The sequence below is a fragment of the Equus quagga genome, chromosome 8, assembly GCF_021613505.1.
Source record: "Equus quagga isolate Etosha38 chromosome 8, UCLA_HA_Equagga_1.0, whole genome shotgun sequence".
NCBI classification, from domain to species: Eukaryota; Metazoa; Chordata; class Mammalia; order Perissodactyla; family Equidae; genus Equus; species Equus quagga.
Genome location: NC_060274.1, coordinates 120093143 through 120112451, shown reverse-complemented (window position 1 = coordinate 120112451; position 19309 = coordinate 120093143). Strand labels below are relative to the sequence as shown.

Here is a 19309-nt window from a genome sequence, read left to right as displayed (position 1 = left end):
CACTGAGTTGAAATTTATATGAGTGTGAATTCATTTCATGGCATACTTTCTTCTCAAGAGTCTTAGATAAATGAAAATGTGATCGTAGATTAACTACTTCTTAATGGATGCTATTATTTTGGTAGATAAATGTTTGTTTCATTTTTATGTCTGAGGTTATCTGTAATAAAAGACACTTTCATGGTGAAACTTTTGCTATAATGTGGTGACTTCGAAACTGTTGCTGCCCACTCCTGGAAGAAAGGCGTGTGTCTGTGTGTGTGTGTGGAGGGGAGAGAGAGAGAGAGAGAGGGAGAAGGGAGAAGAAAAGAATGTAATCATTTAGAATGAGCATCATTAGAAAGTGCAGCATGTGCACAGAACTCTGAGAAAGAATCCTGCTGACAGGTTGCTTCCAATGACTGCGTTTAGGATTCAGGTTTTCAGTCAAATCTGCAAAGCTGAGCATCTCATCCTCATATGGGATCTCTTACCCTTGTTGTACCACGTGCCCCTTTGACAATCTGGCAAATCCTAAGGACCCCTTCTCAGAATAATGCTTTAAACCCATAAAATAGAATGCATAGTGTTACAAAGGAAACCACTTATTTTGAAATGTAGTTATAAAAATATTTTTAAAAAATTTATGATATATTAATATACATACATCTTTAAATTTCATTAAATAAAATATATCCTAGCTTCTGAAAACTGCCGTGATTTCAAAGTAGTGATGAAGTTAAATGATATTTACTCTACATAACGTGATATGAAAATAACTGTGGCTTTCATTTCAACTGCAGTATATGCAAATATCTGTGATTTCCATTATTGACTTTGTCACAGGTACTGCTAACATTGCTGTGGTTTATTCACTACTTTCTATTGTGAACTAAATACTATATTTTAGTTAGAGATAAGTGAAAATAAAGATACATTTTTCGCATTCAAATTCATGGATTCCCTGAATGCCATCTATAGAAGAAGGTCCATTGGTCCCAGGTTAAAAATTTTTGCTTTAGAAGAGAATATGCCTCATGATGGAATCAGTGGACCTGAAACATTAGGAAGTTGACATATCCTTAGAGATAGTTTACCCACATGTGCAATCTCAGATTTTTCAAAGGAGTCCTGATTAAAAAATAAAAAAGGAAAAAAGATTTAAACCACTTCTTTAGACTGATTTACAGGCCCACATCTCCAATGAGAGCTACTTACTATGATTGTATTTGGTCCTGGGAACATGCACAATTTCTATAACTATGTTTCTGTATAGCACCTTCATTATGAGTCACCTTCATCCTCCTCCTCCTCATCAACATCCCCATCTCCTCATTATCATGATGTATATGTGATTCTCAAGGGGCACTATTGGAATAGAAAATGACAGGGACACAGTATGATAGAAATATACTTTCTTTCATGAAAGAGTGAGGTTTTATGCTAAGGAAACCTGCAATCAGAAAAAATATCCCCAAAATTGAATACCAAAAAGACCTACACTGTATATACTTTAAAATAATCCCTTACAATAGCATGTGTTGTTAATTCTGAGACACTTCAGATCTCACTGAATGGTAATATATATACTATTTTTGTTGACAGAATTTCAGACAATTCTAGTGGGTTCAAGATCCTTGATGCTTTCATTGTGAAGCAGTGTCAGGTTTCAGAGGTAGTTCAAAGGAGTAAACAATGAAAAAGTATATATTCCTCACCACCCTTTCCCATTTTGCAAAAGATTCCACACTCTGCTCCCATTCCGTGCTTCTAATGCTGTCTTTCTTCATCTGGAATGCTTACATATTTTCAAAGAAACAATGAAAAGATAAGCCAAGAAAATAACTAAAATGGTTACCTAGAAGGGGAAAGAAGAAATTGGGTAAGGGAGACTGAGTTCCTATGGCAGGGACAGCTATGAGAAGCAGTCATGAAACCTTAATGAGTCTCTGGGTCTGGATCAACGGAATGTGCTGGGCCAGAGGATCAGGGTCCTCAGGAAAGACAGCTGACCCGCCTGTTATCCTTATTCCTGAAGGCACAGGTTTGCCAGGTGGGAAATACAGAATTACACTTTTTAAATAAAGATTGTTAGAAATCTATCAAGCTCAGGGGGAAAAATGTATCCTGGGTCTTTCCTTTGCCAGATACCCTGCAAACCTAAGAATCTGAGCTCCCTTCACACCTTCCTTCCCCTTCCTTGGGTTTCTTGTCCCCATAAGCTATTTTAAACAGTATGTTCTGCTCAGCTAGAACTGCCATTTACACATTTTTCCTTCTGAGTTATGATCTTCAAGTTGGTTTCTGTTAGTTCCTGTTCACCTAACACACCACTATTTCCTGAGCTGGGTCCACGATGAGTTTGTGTGCTAAGAAAAGCTCACATTCAGCACTGTGGAGTCACTGCTGGCACAGAAATACAGTGCTGGGTCTCCTGGCTCAGTGGACTTGATTTCCAGGCTGTAGCGTTCATCTTGGGGCCGTTCAACTGAGAACTGCTGATCAAACCCTTCTATTTTATCCGTAATCTCTCCATTCCTTACGTAAACCAAAAACTCAAACTCTCCTTCCAGCTTCCGGCGATACCAATAAACATGAATATGTGTTTTTATGGGGAAACAATCCATCTTTGCTTTCTGTTCCTTTCCTTTGACTAGATGTCCAGGCCTCTGGGTGACCTTAGTGTCCATGGAGCCTGTGGAGGAAAAAGACAAAAAGTGGAGAAAGGACCCAGGAGGGAGCCTGGTACCCAGCAGCCCCAGCAGCGAGTCCTGAAACTGGAATTGGACATGTTCACAACAGGAACTCACCTGCTCCCCAGAAAAAAAGGGCCACACAGCAGAGAAGTCTGTGGCACATGGCTGGCTCAGGGAAAGTAATGGCAGGTGGCCTTTTCTCTATGGCTTCCTCATACCCCATGAGCAACCTCCTTGTGACGTGGTCGTTTCCCATGGTCTTCACGGTTGCTGTGTGCCTGAGACTAAAACATTTCACAGGATGTGGTTGGACAGGAAGAGCGGGCGAAAATAACCGGTGTGAATTTTCAAACTGCTTTTATTTTCTTTTTCCCTGACTCTGTTCTTTCATTATTTTTTTTAATAAAATCACTTACACATCATTTATTTATTTGCTTTTTGAACCTGTTAATGTGCCTCCCCCACTCCTTCCTTCCATATCAGGAAATACATCATATAGCTTGGTGTATACCAATCATAAGTTTCACCTCACTTATAAAATCACATAGCAGCGACGTTACATTAAAAAATTAAATGTTAAACTATCCAAAACAATATCTATTACAAATATACAATGCATCTAGGGGAACAATAAAATGAACATTCTTGCCTGAGCCAATAGCTTAGGAGAGAGACTATCACTGAGAATTTTTTAGCCCCTGTATTATTCTTCCAGATTTCATTGCCCTTTCTTCGCCACGTCCACGTAATCATAACCCTACAGCTGATATTTTTATCCACTTGGTTTTCATTATCGTTTTTAGATCTTATGTAAGAATCTGTAAATTACATATTTTTTAATGTTGTATGTCTTTGAAATTTATCTAACTGGAATCATTGGGTTCATATTTTTTTTCTGTGACATGTTCTTTTTCTATTCTGCATTATGTTTGTGATATTAATTCGCGTGGATTCGTATAAATTTAGATAATTCACTTTCATTATTATATAGGAAACCATTCTATTTGTTTGCCGAATTTATTAACCATTCTTAAATTAACTCACGCTTTTTTTTCTAGGTTTTCATGCTACTGCAGATAGGACTGCATTCTTGTACCTTTCTCTGCTAACCTAGGTGCATGATTTTTTCTATTCCTGGGAATGTAAAGATTGAGACTTAGTGAAACCACATCAACTTTATATAATATGACAAAATGCTTTCCAAATTAACCAAGTTAAATAAATAGTCTCATTAGCATTTCATGAGTATTTTCAAATGTTCCACATCTAAGACTCAATTGGAATTTAATATCCTTTTAATTTTGCATGTCTATGAGGTTAAAATTGTATTTCGCTGCAGATTTTGTTTGAATTTTTATGATTGCTGTGGAGATGGAACATATTCCTACTATGCACAGGCCACTCCTGTTTTCTGTAAATCCCTCTTTGCCTGTCTTTTTTTTGGATGATTACTATTATTTATTTGTAACAGTGCTTGATATATTCTGGATACCAAACCTTAGTCAGTTATATGTGTTTCTAATATCTTTCCAATTTGTGGCTTGTGTTTTCACTCTTTGTAATCTTTTTTGTTGAAATTTCTTAATTTAGTAGTTTATCATTTTTTTGGTGGGGTATGAAGTTTTTAATTCTTTATAAGGCATACTCCCATGGCCCAAGCTCATAAAGATATATTCTCATATTATTTACCCAGACAGTAAACATTTTGAATGTTGCATTTACGCATTTAATCCACTTAGAATTTATTTTTGCTGCTGCTGTGTTTAATCTAATCTTTCCTTGTATGGATAACCACTTGTCCAAGAATAGATTATTTTATTTATCTATCTTTTTTTTGGTGGGAAGATTAGCCCTGAGCTAACATCCATGCCAGTCTTCCTCTATTTTGTATGTGGGATGACTCCACAGCATGGCTGATGAGTGGAGCATGTCAATGCTGGAGATCCGAAACTTTGAACCTGGGCCGAGGAAGTGGAGTGTGCAAAAATTTAACCACTTGGACAGAGGGCTGGCCCCCAAAATAGCTTATTTTATGTTATGTCATTCCCTTACACACCTGTAATGATGTCTCTATCATATATTAAGTACTTATATATAGGCATGGGCTTATTTTTAATCTATTGTTTTCCATTTGTGTGTTTTTTCCTTATCCTAAATAATAAAATAATTTAATGATTGGTAGGGCAAGTCACCTCACTTTGAACTTCTTCAATAATATGTTGCCTGTTTTTGTCCCTCTTTTGCACTTAGATACCAGATTTGTAGAGTCAAATTTCATGAAACAATATCTTTTGTGATTTTGTTTAGTGCTGCATTGAATTTACAGATGATGTTTGCAGAAATTAGAATACTCTTACCAGTGAGTTTACTTATTCATGATCATGGGATACATCTCAACTTATTTCAGATGTTCAAAATGTCTTCCTCTAAAATTTTAATAATTTTCCACATTAAAGTCTTGCTTATCTTCTAATAGATTTGTTTTTAGGTGTTTTATATTTTATGTTACTATTTGTAAATGGTCTCTCTCTTTTTAAAACGTATCTTTTAACTGCTGCTAGTATATAGAAATAAAACTGATTCCTTATATTTGTGTTGAATTCTGTAAACTTATTAAATTTTGTTATTAATAATGCAAAGCTTCTAAAGATTCCTTAGTCTTTCTTTAAACTTTTCATCTGTCAATAATCACTCTTTGCCCTTCCTTTCTCATTCTCACCCTTTTTTTCTTGTTCCACTGACTGGAAACTCAGCACAAAGTGGAATAGAAATTGTGGTGACATTTATTTGCTTATTTATCAATTATATTTGAATCAGACAATTACAGGTACTGGATATGTGGTAAATGCACGGGGCTTACAAAGGGTAAGGTTGGATCCTGCTATGACCAATTGGCCTCCCAGGATATCTGCAAATCATTCTCCCAACCAATGTCTAACGTATCTCACCTGAGGGACCTGAAGGATCTAAGAACTTCCCTCAGGTGAAGGAAAAGCTGAGCCTGCTCTTTATTCTCCAGGGGTATTTTACAGAAAGACCCACATCACTTCCTAGTGGCCAAAGGGGCAAATTCATCAAATGCCTTCTGATCTCTCACTGCCTTCACCTTCCAGGTGAATGGGGTCTGAGTGGGGATTAGCCAGCTCCAAGCTGTGAAGCAGCATCCAGGCACCTCGAGTATCAGAGAGGAATTAGGAAATAAGCAGTCCTTGCTGTGATAACCTGCGTGTGCTGCTTAGAATCTTCGGGAGTAATTAGTTACATCAACACTCAGTCATTAATGTAATATTGGTTGATAGTTTATGAATATAATTTGCCTTCTCAATCTTTTCTAGCCACTGTTCAAGGTGAGCATCCTCCTTAAATCTCTGTCCAATGTTCTCTGCCCTTTTCTTGCTATGTTCTATGATCAAGGGATCATAAGCATTTTCATTCTTCCAATTTTGCTGAATGTCCCAACATTTCACCTCTCATCCTCATCCACTTTCTGTGTCTACGACTTGTACATGCCACTGCTTTCTGCTCATTTCAAGTCAGATTTCTACCTGAAAGACACCCCTAGTATCAAATAAATCATGGTCTTCCCACTTGGTCCTCCGAATCCATCTGGCTGTGGTAGTCTTCTTCAATCTGCCCTGTCTGTTGCCTTTCGTGTCTAATCAATTACCAACTCCTTTGACTTTACTTCCAAAACATCTTCTAAATCTCTCACTTCCAAGTGTTTCTGTCACCACCATCCTCACCCTAGCTATGCTTTCACCTGCCTGGGCCAATGCATTGGCTCTCTCTCTGCGTCAGCTCTTTTCACACTGAGTGTGATTTTTTCACGCTGTAGCCAGGCCATTTAATAAAACATGCATGTGCACACACACACACACACGCCCCTACACCAACAACAAACACTAATCTGATTGCTACAGAAGTCAAATTCTTTAACCTCAATGTCAGGGCAAGGACTATATGAGATCTCTCTGTACTTTCCACTTAATGTAGCTTTGAACCTAAAACTGCTCTAAAAAATAAAGTTTATTAAAAAACTTCTGAGTCCTATTGCATTTTATGTTAAATTCCATATCATATACTGTGAGTTATAAGGTCAGGAAGGGTCTGATGTTTGCCTACCTCTCTCCAGTCTCACCTTGTGCTCACTCCCTTCCTCCCGCCTCCTCTCTACATCTTTCCACTCATTAAGCACACTAATTTCTTTCCTGCCTGAAAAGTTTTGCACTGGATCTTCCATCTTTCTTAAATGCTTATCAGTTCATTATCCCCAGTACTATTTAATTATCTCCAGTTCATCTTTAGGATGTCATCTCAAACATGATGTCAACTAAGAAACCTGTTCCCTGTGTCATAAGCAGTGGCAGCTGGATTCAGTTTTACTCAATGCCCTGGCTGTGCCTCACTGATACAAGGGCAGAGACACTGGATCCCAACAAATATTCTCTCCCATGAGTTTAATAGAGACATAGAGATGGAAAGTAGTGGTAGAGGATCTTTATGGTGAATTTTAGAAAAAAGACTTCTGAGTTCCTGTAGCTTAGAAATATGAGACTAAGATTTTTGTTCTTATTCAGCCGCAGTTGATGGTCTCTTCTCTCATCCCTCTGAGTTCCTCCAGCATCTGTGCCAACAATTCCCTTTAATATGGAAGTTAGTGTCTTACGGAGCCCTTTTCTCCTTTATCAGGTTTGCTTTCCTTTTATTTATTTTTAGCCTTATTGAGGTAGAACTAATGCACACACAGCCGCACATATTTAATGTACAGAATTTGATGAGTTTGGAGATATGCCTACACCCCTGAAACCATCACCACAATCCAAGTAATAGACATATCATTCCCTCCCAAAGTTTCCTGGTGTCCCTTTGTTTTGTTGTGTTTTTGCTTTTTTTGCAGTAAGACCACTTAACATGAGATCTACCCTCTTAACAACTTTTCAAGTGCACAGCACAGTATTGCTATCCAAAGGCACTACGTTGTACAGCTATGTCTTACAGCAGATCTCTAGAAAGTATTCATCCTGCATAACTGAAACTTTACATCAATTGAACAACTCCTCATTTCCTCTTCGCTATAGGCCCTGGCATCCTGCCTTCTACTTTTTGTTTCTATGCATCTGGCTACTTTAGATATTTCATATAAGTGGAATCATGCAGCATTTATCTTTCTATGACTGGGTTGTTTCACCTAGCATGTCCTCCAGGTTCATCCATGTTGTCACAAATGACAAGATTTTCTTCTTTTTTAAGGCTGAGTAATATTCTACTATATGCACATACTACATTTTCTTTATCCACTTATCTGTTGATGGTGCTGTTTCCATGTTTTGGCAATTGTGGAATAATTCTGCAATTAGCATGAGAGTTCAGACACGTCTTCAAGATCATGATTTTAATTATTTTAGATATATACCCAGAAGTGGGATTGCTGGGTCATATGTTAGTTCTATTTTTGACTGTTTGGGGAACTCCATGCTGATTTCCATAGCAGCTGCACCATTTTACATTCCCAACAGCAGTGTGTGAGGGCTCCAATTTCTCCACATCCTCACCAATGCTTGTTATCTTTTGTTTTTGTGGTAATAGGCATCCTAACTGAAGTGAGGTGATATCTCATCTTGGTTTTGATTTGTTTTTTCCTGATGATTAATGACGTTGAGTAGCTTTTCATGAACCGTTCATCCGTTTGCACGTTTTCTTTGGAGAAATGCCTGTTCAAGTCCTTTGTCAATTTTTAAGTCAGATTATTTGTTTTTTGCTATTGAGTCATAGAAATTTCTTATATTATTTTGGATATTAACACCTTACCAGATATATGGTTTGCACATATTTTCTCCAATCCCAGGAAAATCTATAGTAATTAAAATAGTATGGTACTCACATAAAGACAGACATATACACCAGTGGAACAGAATAGAGAGCCCAGAAATAAACTCAATTAAAAAAGGTCAACTGATCTTTAACACGGTTGTGTCAGTGTGGAAAGGACAGTCTCTTTAACAAATGGTGTTGGAAAAACTGGATATCCATATGCGAAGGAATGAAATTGGACTCTTTTCTTCTACCACACACAGAAATCAACCCAAAATAGATTAAAAACTTAAATATAAGGGGCTGGCCTTGTGGCTTAGCGGTTAAGCACTCACGTTCACATTTGGCGGCCAGGGTTTGCTGGTTCAGATCCCGAGTGCAGACATGGCACCGCTTGTCAAGCCATGCTGTGGTAGGCGTCCCACATATAAAGTAGAGGCAGATGGGCACGGATGTTAGCTCAGGGCCAGTCTTCCTCAGAAAAAAGAGGAGGATTGGTAGCAGTCAGCTCAAGGCTCATCTTCCTCAAACAACAACAACAACAACAACAACAACAACAATAAAACCCCTTAAATATAAGATCTGAAACTGGAAAACTCCTAGAAGAAAATGGAGGGAAACGCTTCTGGAATTTAGTCTTGACAATGAGTTTTTGGATATCATCTAAAAGCACAGGCAACAAATGCAAAGACAGATGTGTGGGACTACAAAGTTTTAGACCAATAAGAAACTTAAAACCACCTAAGGGATTTTCTACTGGATTTCAATTTCTATGCAAGACATAATAAAATAACATTCACTTATTGAATCCTCAGGTTTCAGCCCTCTGGTTGTGAGAGCAGATCTTTTAAAATCTGAGACATCTTTATCCCCAACTCTTTTGGGACAGTGGACCCAAAAGTTTTATACTCACAACCAAGCGTCTGCTTCAAAAGTGCATGGTATTTTGATCTTATTCATGAGCATTCTGAAGTAGAAACAAAATGACAAAGTTATAATCATAATTCCATTAATTATTTGAAGTGGGTTTATTTTATAAGACTTTATCCTTTCATAAGGACTACAAATAGATTCCACGTAAATAAATTAGACCTAGATTTTTGATAGGATCTTTTGCAGCCTTTTTTACCTTATATTTTGTTACAAGGAGAAAGTAATGTTTCTAGTAAAAGGACACAAGGATCTTGATCTAAATATTTAGGAATAATGCTTAATGGTGTTTTTCACACCTTTTCTTAAAAGGAGGATAATCATTAAATATATGATGTCAGGGGCTTCAAATTCTCAAGGGAGTATTTGATCAAGAGTTGCCTGCAAGAAATTAGCCACAACCGAATTTTGCTAGGAAAAGCAAAGAATCTTAACTGTTTTTTTAAAAGGGTACCAGAGAGTAGATTACAAATAAAAGACTCAAATATATGTAGAGTATTTGAAATTGACTATCAGTCAAAAGCAGTCAGACGGCTTTCCATATTCCAGAATGGAAACATAGCTACAGTGGTGTGAAGTCATAAAGCGGCTAATCAAACGATCACCTTCAGACACCTGAGATGTAGTATGTCCTGTGCAACTGGGTTGAGACTCCTGTAAACTAGTTCAGGAAATTACTTTTGTGGAATGTTGAATTGCAATGACTGTTGAGTCCCAGCATTGCAAATGTCTTATGTGTAAGGCAGGGTATTGAGTAAGAAATGGACACTCAGAATTGGAATATGCAAGGATATGGAAGAAGTAAAGGACTCTAACTCCCTCAAAGCCTCTGAAATTCTCCCCTTGGCATCTCCATTACTAGAGAATACTGTGCCTCTGTTGAGAGTGTGTGTGTGTGTGTGTGTTGGGGAGCTGGAGATAAGAGACCATCTCTTACTCCATTCATCACTGGCTCTCAAAGGTTAACTTGATTTCAAATACAACGTAGACCATAGACTAGAATGTAGATTCAGAGGGTGAAAAGAAAGTAGTATACTTAACAAGAACTGCTCATTTATACCATGGAAAATTTGGAGGAAATGTAGAATTTTATTTCGATTGTCTTAGTCGAGGAGGACAGGACAGACATTTGGATCAGATCATACTTACTTCTATTGATATATTCCCCTAAAATATACTGTTAGATACATAGACTACTGTGTATCTAACAGTGAGCTGGATTGGAAAAGGCCAGTGTGGACACAGCATCCATTCATGTTAATTGATACTGCAATACTATGAAGTTTAATGTAAAGGAGGGAAATCAATGACTGCTTGACATAGGGATGTGATCACCTTCTCAACGTGTTTTATGCCAGAGCCAAAAATGCTCCTCTCTTTTCCTTGCCATTGGTGAAGGAAGCAGTGCGACATTTAAAAAAGTATTTTCCTAGCTCTCTTCTCCAGGCTGAAAATGGTGACAGAGTAGGGAGCTACAATTAAAATGGGTCTCTGGTTTCAGTGGCAATGAACATAGTTTGAGGTGACTGACCCCAGGGCGGGTATTTAATCACCAGTAACAACATGGACCTGGTCATCATGTGGATATAACGTGGCAGCTCGTCCATTGCTGAACTGGTTCCCATCTTAGTCTGTTCAGTTCTACTTTGTTCGGGGGCAAGGTCTTCCTTCCACGCTTTCATTTTCACACTTAGAGTTTAAGCCCTTACTCCCTGATTCTCACTACACAGTGCTCTTCATTCTCCTCTTTCGCAGATTCTAATGCTTTTGGTTCATTTTATTTTTTCTCTTTTTTGATCTCATAGGCTTTGGTTTATCTTAATCTTTAGTTCATCACTCATAGGCATTTTTTGTGGATGCATGGTTATTTATTTATTTAAAAATATAATAGGTACTTGAAAAACTTCTCTCTCCCTCATGAAACAATACTCAAGATAGATCTTGACAATATTTAAATTTGACAATATGGTTCTCATCTCATCTCGTACCACTATCTATCCAAGTCACATATTAGACACTATCCTGAACTTGAGTCATCATCATTCCTTTCCAGTGTGTGTTGGGAAATGTTTGACAATCAGCTCTCTAGCAGAAAATAAAACAAGCCTCAATTCACTGTGTCTGCTGTTAACCATGGTGTAAATATTCCCACTATGGCTGATTTCAAGCTACCCAACATGATGTCTTTGAAATTGGAATTCAGAAAGATGTGTACCGTTGGCTCTCAAGAGCTGGTAAAAGTCACTTCCAGCAACAACTATATCTTGCTTTCCTTTTAATATAGTTTTATCTAATGTATTTGTAGTCATGAAAATTATTTCCTTGATTTATTTTCTTTTAGCTTTATAAAAGTGCATCATGCTTTACATAATCTTTGCAGTGTTTCTGCATTCGATATTGTATTGGTGAGATTTACCTATAACATCGCTCATCACTGGAGTTCATTGATTTTGACTGATGTATATATCGTTTTCCATCCTATGAATATGCCGTCGTTTATTCATTTACTCTCTTGTCAATGTATATGTGGCTGTATTCCACGTTTTGCTAGGGTGAATAGTGCTGCTAAGGACGTTTTGTTTTTCTGTCTTCTGATGTGTATATGTAAGAGCTTCTCCTGATGTAAACCCAGGAGTGGAATTGCTGGGTCATGGAATACATAAATGATGAACTGTATGAGATAATGCCAAACTCTTTCCAAATTATGTGTATCACTTTTGTTCACACAATCTTTTGGCTCCATACCCTCTCTAATAGTTTATATTTCCAAGCATTTTATATTGCTAGTCAAATAGATATAAAGTTACATCTTGCTTCACATTTTTCTGGTCACCAGTAAAGTTAAATATCTCCTCAAATGTCTATTGGTCCTAGATGTTTCTTTTACTAAATGTATGTTAATATCTTTTGCTTATTTTTAATTGAGTCATACAAGATTTGTGTTCAATGTAACGCTTTGGTTTTTCCTGGAAAAGGATTTATCTGAAGGGCTTACACTAACTGCTCCACTTATTATCTCCAGGCTTCTGACAGAATTTCTAGCTCTGTAGATAAGCCATGTTGCCTGAAGTCTTTCTTATTTGCCCCCTCTGCCTTCTCTGCCCTTTGATGCATTTGTCACACGCCTGCTCAAGCAACACTTTCTCTATGAAGGTTTGGTATGCTGTGTACCTAGGTATAAAGAGTGCACACCTTCTTTTGCTCCCAGTCTTTCCTTGTTCACTCATCAATGAAAACACTGTATCTTGCACATCATCGCATTCTTTCGTGAGTGAATATCTCTGCTTGGCTGCCTTATGATTCTCTTTATCTTGAGGGTCTAGAATGGTGACAAGACAGTACTGAATAGTCTTAGAGAGCCAAATGCCAAAGTTCATTATAGAAAATACACAGTGTCTTATAGAAGTGTTTTGATCCACCTAGAGGATTATGAGTAGATTTATAAGAACATATGACTGACATATGGGAGAGTCAGGAAAAAATACAGGTTTATAATTTTCAGTTCAGGGAACTTTCCACACTAGTTGACCGCTTTACAGGTCCAGCCCCATTCCCGTTTTGATTCACAAACACTGCACCTTCTCCACACTCCACACTCAGATATTCTCTCTGTCTCTTTCTCTACACACACCCTCACAGATGTCTCAGTCAGAGAAGCTGTGGTTTTCCTCTCTCTACGTCTCCTTCCACAGAGCTCCATGGGTTTAGGGGGATGGAGAAGAGGGGGCTCTTGCAAAGGTTCTTGTTTAGGTAGCTGATGTCTGCCCAGCGCTGTGTCACTAGCATCACAGAAGTAGAGGCTGCTGTCTGCAGGATGCACTGTTGTCACCATCAGAGTTGAAAATGTTAGATTGGGATGGTTGATGGGAAATCTGGCCTTGGTAAACCTTGTTCATATGTGGGGCTGGAGCCCTGATTAAAGATTGCAATCAGTGTGAGGCCCTGTTTTGGCAACTGATGATACCAAAGCATTACTGTGGCCTGAAGGTCCACTGAACAGCACTTGATCTCCACGGAGCTTCTGTTCTTTTTTTTTTAATTAATTAATTAATTTTTTTTTTAAAAGATTTAATTTTTTTCCTTTTTCTCTCCAAAGCCCGCCAGTATGTAGTTGTGTATTCTTAATTGTGGGTCCTTCTAGTTGTGGCATGTGGGACGCTGCCTCAGCATGGCTCGATGAGCACTGCCATGTCTGCGCCCAGGATTCGAACCAATGAAACACTGGGCTGCCTGCAGCGGAGCACACAGACTTAACCACTTAGCCCCAGGCCGGCCCCTGGAGCTTCCATTCTTACAGATAATCCTGCGTGGATGTTGAGAGACGAGAACACCAAGCCCAGAGCCTGCTGAAATAGAGATCAAAGAGATGAAAGAGGCCAGCAGGACCAGTCAGACATGACCACAGACAGAACTCACAGCCTCCTTCCCTCACCTTTCTCCCAACTCCCAGAGAAATCTGGTTTGTTTTCTGAAGTCTTCCTGTCAGACTCCCTAGAATCATAATTCCCTATCTCCCCTGCCTGATGACTTCTCACCTCACCCTTTACACCTCCAGAGGGTGTAGATGTCCCCTCTCATTTTGATCAGCATAAAAAATTCACAAAGTTTGGCTACCACATCACTCATGCCAACACACACGCACATTCGCCCAAACTACTGATATAATAAGGCTCATACTGGGCCCCAGAAGCAGCAGACGCATCCGCATCTTCAGGGTTTGGTCTCACACCACCCCCTCTCAAAAAAGGTATGACTATGCTCTTCTTTCTTCCTTTCTCCACCCCTAGAAGGATGGATGACTGCTTACATAATCCTGAGTGACAAATAAAAATGGCAAGCAATAGGATATATTGGAGAATATGAGGAAGCCATTTGGTGTAAACCTAATTCGGCCAGACCTTGTCTTTCCAAAAGGGCCTGACCGAGGCCGTTGAGCATGCATTGTATATCTGCTTTAGATATTCCCTATGGAAAGAGCAAAGACCCTTGAGATAAAGGTGCAACTTCCCTCCCCCTCCCAACTTTGGCATTTCCTTAAGGATTAAGCATCTTTCCTTAGGCTAGAAACTGATTGCCACGCTCACCTGTGACCGCCCAGCTCCAGACAATCGGCTTGCCTCCTGCTATGCCCACCAAGATAGCAGACCCACTACCTGCTGTGTCCATCGAGCACTGTGCCGACAGGGCAATCTTGTGACTATTGTGGGAGGGACATTTCAATCATATGTGAAATGTCCTGTTTGGTGGTATATAACCACTCTATATATCTCACTTCTTTGGTGCGCTTTCTTCCCTCGGGAAGAAAGGCCCCGGGCCATGGTCCTCAGATTTCAGCTCAGAATAAACTCACCCAAATTTTCATTTACAGATTGGTTATGGATTATTTTCATCGACACTAAGGATGCTGTAATCTGCCCCCTTGTGGTGATCCTTGCAGTGATGCAGAATCTATTGCTCTTTCTATCAAAGAACCATACATCCATTCCTGAAAGGGGCCTGGAAAATGTTCTAATTCAGCTCCTAATTTTATACAAGATACACCGAGAACTAGATCATTGAAATGACTGAAACAAGTTTATAGCCTTATATAAGGAAAGGGGTGTATGTTTGTGTGGTAAATAGCATTAAGAGTCAGGTCTTTACTTCTGTGCCATATCCTCAAAGTAACCAATTGCAGAGTAAGCCCTGACAGTTGGATTATTTTCTTTGTCATGTTAAGTACCTGACTTAAACTTTGATTGCTGAGGCATCCACCTCAAAGAGGCATCCACCTCAAAGATGGCTTTATAAGACACTGGATCCCTCTTTGAGAAATTGAGCAGAAAAGCATTTCATTAGCATTCCTGGCTCATCTGACTTCTTATTTCTGAAGGTCAACCATGAATTTCAGACCTTCCTCCAGGAGGGGCAGATAATCCTAAACATGATGTCCTTTCCTTGGACTGCATCTCCTTGGCCTCTTTCCATGACCAAGTATTTCGGGTCCTGGATGATGCTGGCATTTGTGGCACCTCAGAAAAGAAAAGATTGCATGAGATAGAGTCATAATGGAAGAGGAAGTGAGTGCCTTACAGTGAAAGAAGCCCAGGCAAGCTCAAACATCTTTGAAGTCTCCTGTGTTCATTTAAAAATTCACATGAATTTTGCTTTTTACTCCCTAATGCAGGTCTCTGCTTTCATTTGAATGTCAATTCCTTTCACAAAATCTTTGGGCAACACAGGGGTCCAGGGCATATTTAGGACCCAGCTTTCTCTATAACCACAGACAAAGCCCGGTGATGCTGATCCACTAGCCCAGAACTCACCTGTCCCCAGGAGCCAGATGAGCACCCAGCAGAGGAGTCTACTGTCCATGGCGGAGTTGGGCATGAAGGGGAGCCCACAGGCAGGGCCCAGGAAGGTGCTGCCTCCCATGAGGCAGGTCTTACTGTGAGGTCACCATTTCCAGAGGATCCTGTTGTCTCTAGAACTGATCTTGTACATCAATTGACTGGGACATCCTTTTTTCTTAACTATACTTACAAATTGGCTTAACACGTTAGTGCGGGGTAGAGCATTGTGCAGGAAAAGTTGAGAGATGAGTACTTTCATTATTCATCCTTAATTTCTGTAACATTAAATTTTACCACTTCCTTCTCCACTGTTTATCTTTTATTTCTTTATTTTCCATTCCTTGGCTCATATGATCTTTCCATTTTCTGTTGCTGAGTAGAGGTAGTGACCAGATGTGATATCTAGGGACACATGTTGAGAGACAGGGAAGTGGAGAGCAGGATTGCTGGGGAAAAATTTAGAGACTTGAAAAGATTTGACTCAGTTTCCTTCTTTCCTCCTTCACCACAGCAAAGCAGGGTTTCAAGCATTTTGAAGGAACCTTATTTTATAGTTTATAATTGACTTTTTTTGTCTTTTGTTATTGTACTTGAATTTTTGATATAAGTAATTAAAAGAACAACCGTTAGAAAAACTATGGGCTCTTCCTCTCACCTCGTGTCTCCTGATTCTGTTTATGTGTCTGTGTTATTCTCTTTAAAATCATGGATGAGATACCTGTGTTTAAAGGATCTTCCCTCCTTCTATTCTTCTGTCCTTCTCTTCCACTCTGTGGCATGGAACAAAAATTCTGAGAAACCCTACTTTGTCCCAGGCATAGTGAGAGGAAGATACAAAGAAGAATAAGGCAGTACCAAATGTTAACTCAGTTTCAAATACAACACACTCCACAGAGAAGGATATAGACTTTGAGAAGAAAAAGAGAGTATTACAGTTAAAAAGAATTGTTCATTTATATCATGAATAATTTTGAGGAAATGTTGTAGAATTTTATTTGGAAAGTCCTCGTCAAAGGAGGACAGGACACCAATTTGGATCAGATTACATTCAGAGCTATTGCCGTATTCCCCTAAAATAAGACATGTGGGCATCAAGCTGTGTCTCTCACAGTCAGCTGGGTGAGAAAAGGCAAGTGTGGACACAGCATCCATCCATGCTAACTGACACTGTAATAGTGTGAAGCCTAATATAGAGGAGGGAAACAAATGACTGCTGGAGATAGGGATGTGATCGCTTTCTATGTTTCATGCCAGAACCCAAAATGCTCTTCTCTTGTCCTTGCCATTGGTGAAGGGAGCAGTGGGATATTTAAAAAGTGTTCTCCTAGCTCTCTTCTCCAGGCTGAAAATGCTGATAGAGTAGGGGGCTACAATTAAAATGAGTCCCTGATTTCAGTGGCAATGAACACAGTCTGAGGCGACTGACCCCAGATGGAGTATTTAATCACCAGTAAGAACGTGGACACGGTCTTCGTGTGGATATAATGCGGCAGCAAGTCCAATGCTGAATTGGCTCCCATCTTCGCCTGTTCAGTTCTACTCGGGTCTGGGGAAAGGTCTTGTTTCCACGCCTTCATTTTCACACTTGGTGCCTAAGCCCTCACACCCTGGTTCTCACTACACAAAGTTCTTCAGTCTCCTCTTTCACAAACTCTAATCCCTTCTGTCACTTTATTTTTTCTCATTTTTGATATTATATACACGGGATTTGATTCATCTTAACCCTTGGTTCATCAGACCCACTCATTGTTCGTGGATGCATGGTTATTTATTTATTTAAAAATGTAGCAGGTACCTGTGAAACATTCTCTCCCTCTCGCCCAACAATACTCAAGCTAGACCTTGACAATACTTAAATTTAGCAATGCGGTTCTCTCCCATCCCATCTCCTACCACCCCCTTCCCAGTCCCACGTTAAACACTTTCCGAACTTGAGTCAGCCTCATTTCTTATAACTATGTGTGGGTAAATGTTTGACAACAAACTCTCTGGAAGAAAATAAAACAAGCCCTGATTTGCTGTGTCTGCTGTTAGTTGTGGTGTCAATACTCTCACTATGGCTGATTTCAAGCTACCTACATGATGTCTTTGAAATTGGAGTTCAGAAAGATGTGTACAAGTAAGACTCAAGAGCTGGTAAAAGCCAGTTCCAGCAACAACTCTTTCTTGTTTCCTTTCAATATAACTTTATGTAATTTATACTTAATTGTGAAAATTATTTTCTTGAATATTATTAGCTTTATAAAAAACATATCATGCTTTACATAATATTATCGAGGTTTTTGCATTTTGTATTATATTGCTAAGATTCACCTATAACATTGCTCAACACTGGAGTTCATTCATTTTCTTTTCTTTCTTTCTTTCTTTCTTTTTTTTTTTTTTGAGGAAGATTATCCCTGAGCTAACTGCTGGCAATCCTCCTCTTTTTGCTGAGGAAGACTGGCCCTGAGCTAACATCTGTGCCCATCTTCCTCTGCTTTATACGTGGGACGCCTACCACAGCATGGTGTGCGAAGCGGTGCCATGTCTGCAACCCAGGATCCGAATCGGTGAACCCCGGGCAGCCGAAGCAGAACATGCGCACTTAACCGCTGCACCACCGGGCTGGCCCCTCATTCATTTTCACAGAGGTACATATAGTTTTCCATCATGAGTATACCACCGTTTAAGCATTTAGTCTCTTTTCAATGCATATGTGGCTCCGTTCTATGTCTTGCTGTTACGAACAGTGCTGAAAGAATATTTTTGTTTTCGTGTCTTCTGATGTGCATATGTGAGAGCTTACCCTGATGTAAACGTAGGAGTGGAATTGCTGGGTCTTGGAATACAGGAATGATCAACTATATGAGATAATGCCAAACTCTTTCTGAATTTTTTGTATCGCTAAAGCTCCCACAGTAATCCCGTGGCTCCATGACCCTGATGAACAGATTCTATTTCCAAGCTTTCTATATCGCTGCACATTTTCCAGATCATCAGTGAATTTAATTGTCTCCTCATATATTTATTGGTCATAGGTGTTTCTTCTATTAAATATGTTAATATCTTTTACTAATTTTTTGATAGTCATATGAGATTTGTGTTCAGTATCATTTTTTGGTTCTTCCTAGGAAAGGGTTTTTCTGACAGGCTCACATTCACTGCTCTACCTATTATCTTCTGGCTTCTGACAGAACTTTCTAGTTCTGTTGACATCCATGTTGTCTGAAGTCTTTCTTATATGCTCCCTCTGCATTCTCTTCCCTTTGACACATTTCTCGAGATCCAGCTCAACAACACCCACTCTGTGAAGGTTTTGTGTGCTCTGTACCTAGGTAAAGAGAGTGCCCATCTTCCTTTGTATCCAGTCTTACACTGTTCATTCATCTATGAAAACACTACATATAGCATATCATCAAATCCTTTCATGAGTGAATATCTCTGGATGCCTTAAAATTCTCTTTACCTTGAGGATCTAGGATGGAGACAAGACAGTTCTGAATAGGCTTGGAAATCCAACTGCCAAGGTGTTATAGAAAATACACAGCGTCTTATACAAGCGTTGGAGATCTACCTAGA

General features: G+C 39.1%; 1 gene segment (V, D, J or C); it reads right to left on the bottom strand.

Moving 5' to 3' along the window:
- Positions 1–2348: 2348 nt before the first annotated feature.
- LOC124243383 (probable non-functional T cell receptor beta variable 23-1) lies at positions 2349–2838 on the bottom strand. The segment is given in 2 exon segments: positions 2349–2674; positions 2790–2838. Coding segments are annotated over 2 exon segments (375 nt in total).
- Positions 2839–19309: the final 16471 nt, after the last annotated feature.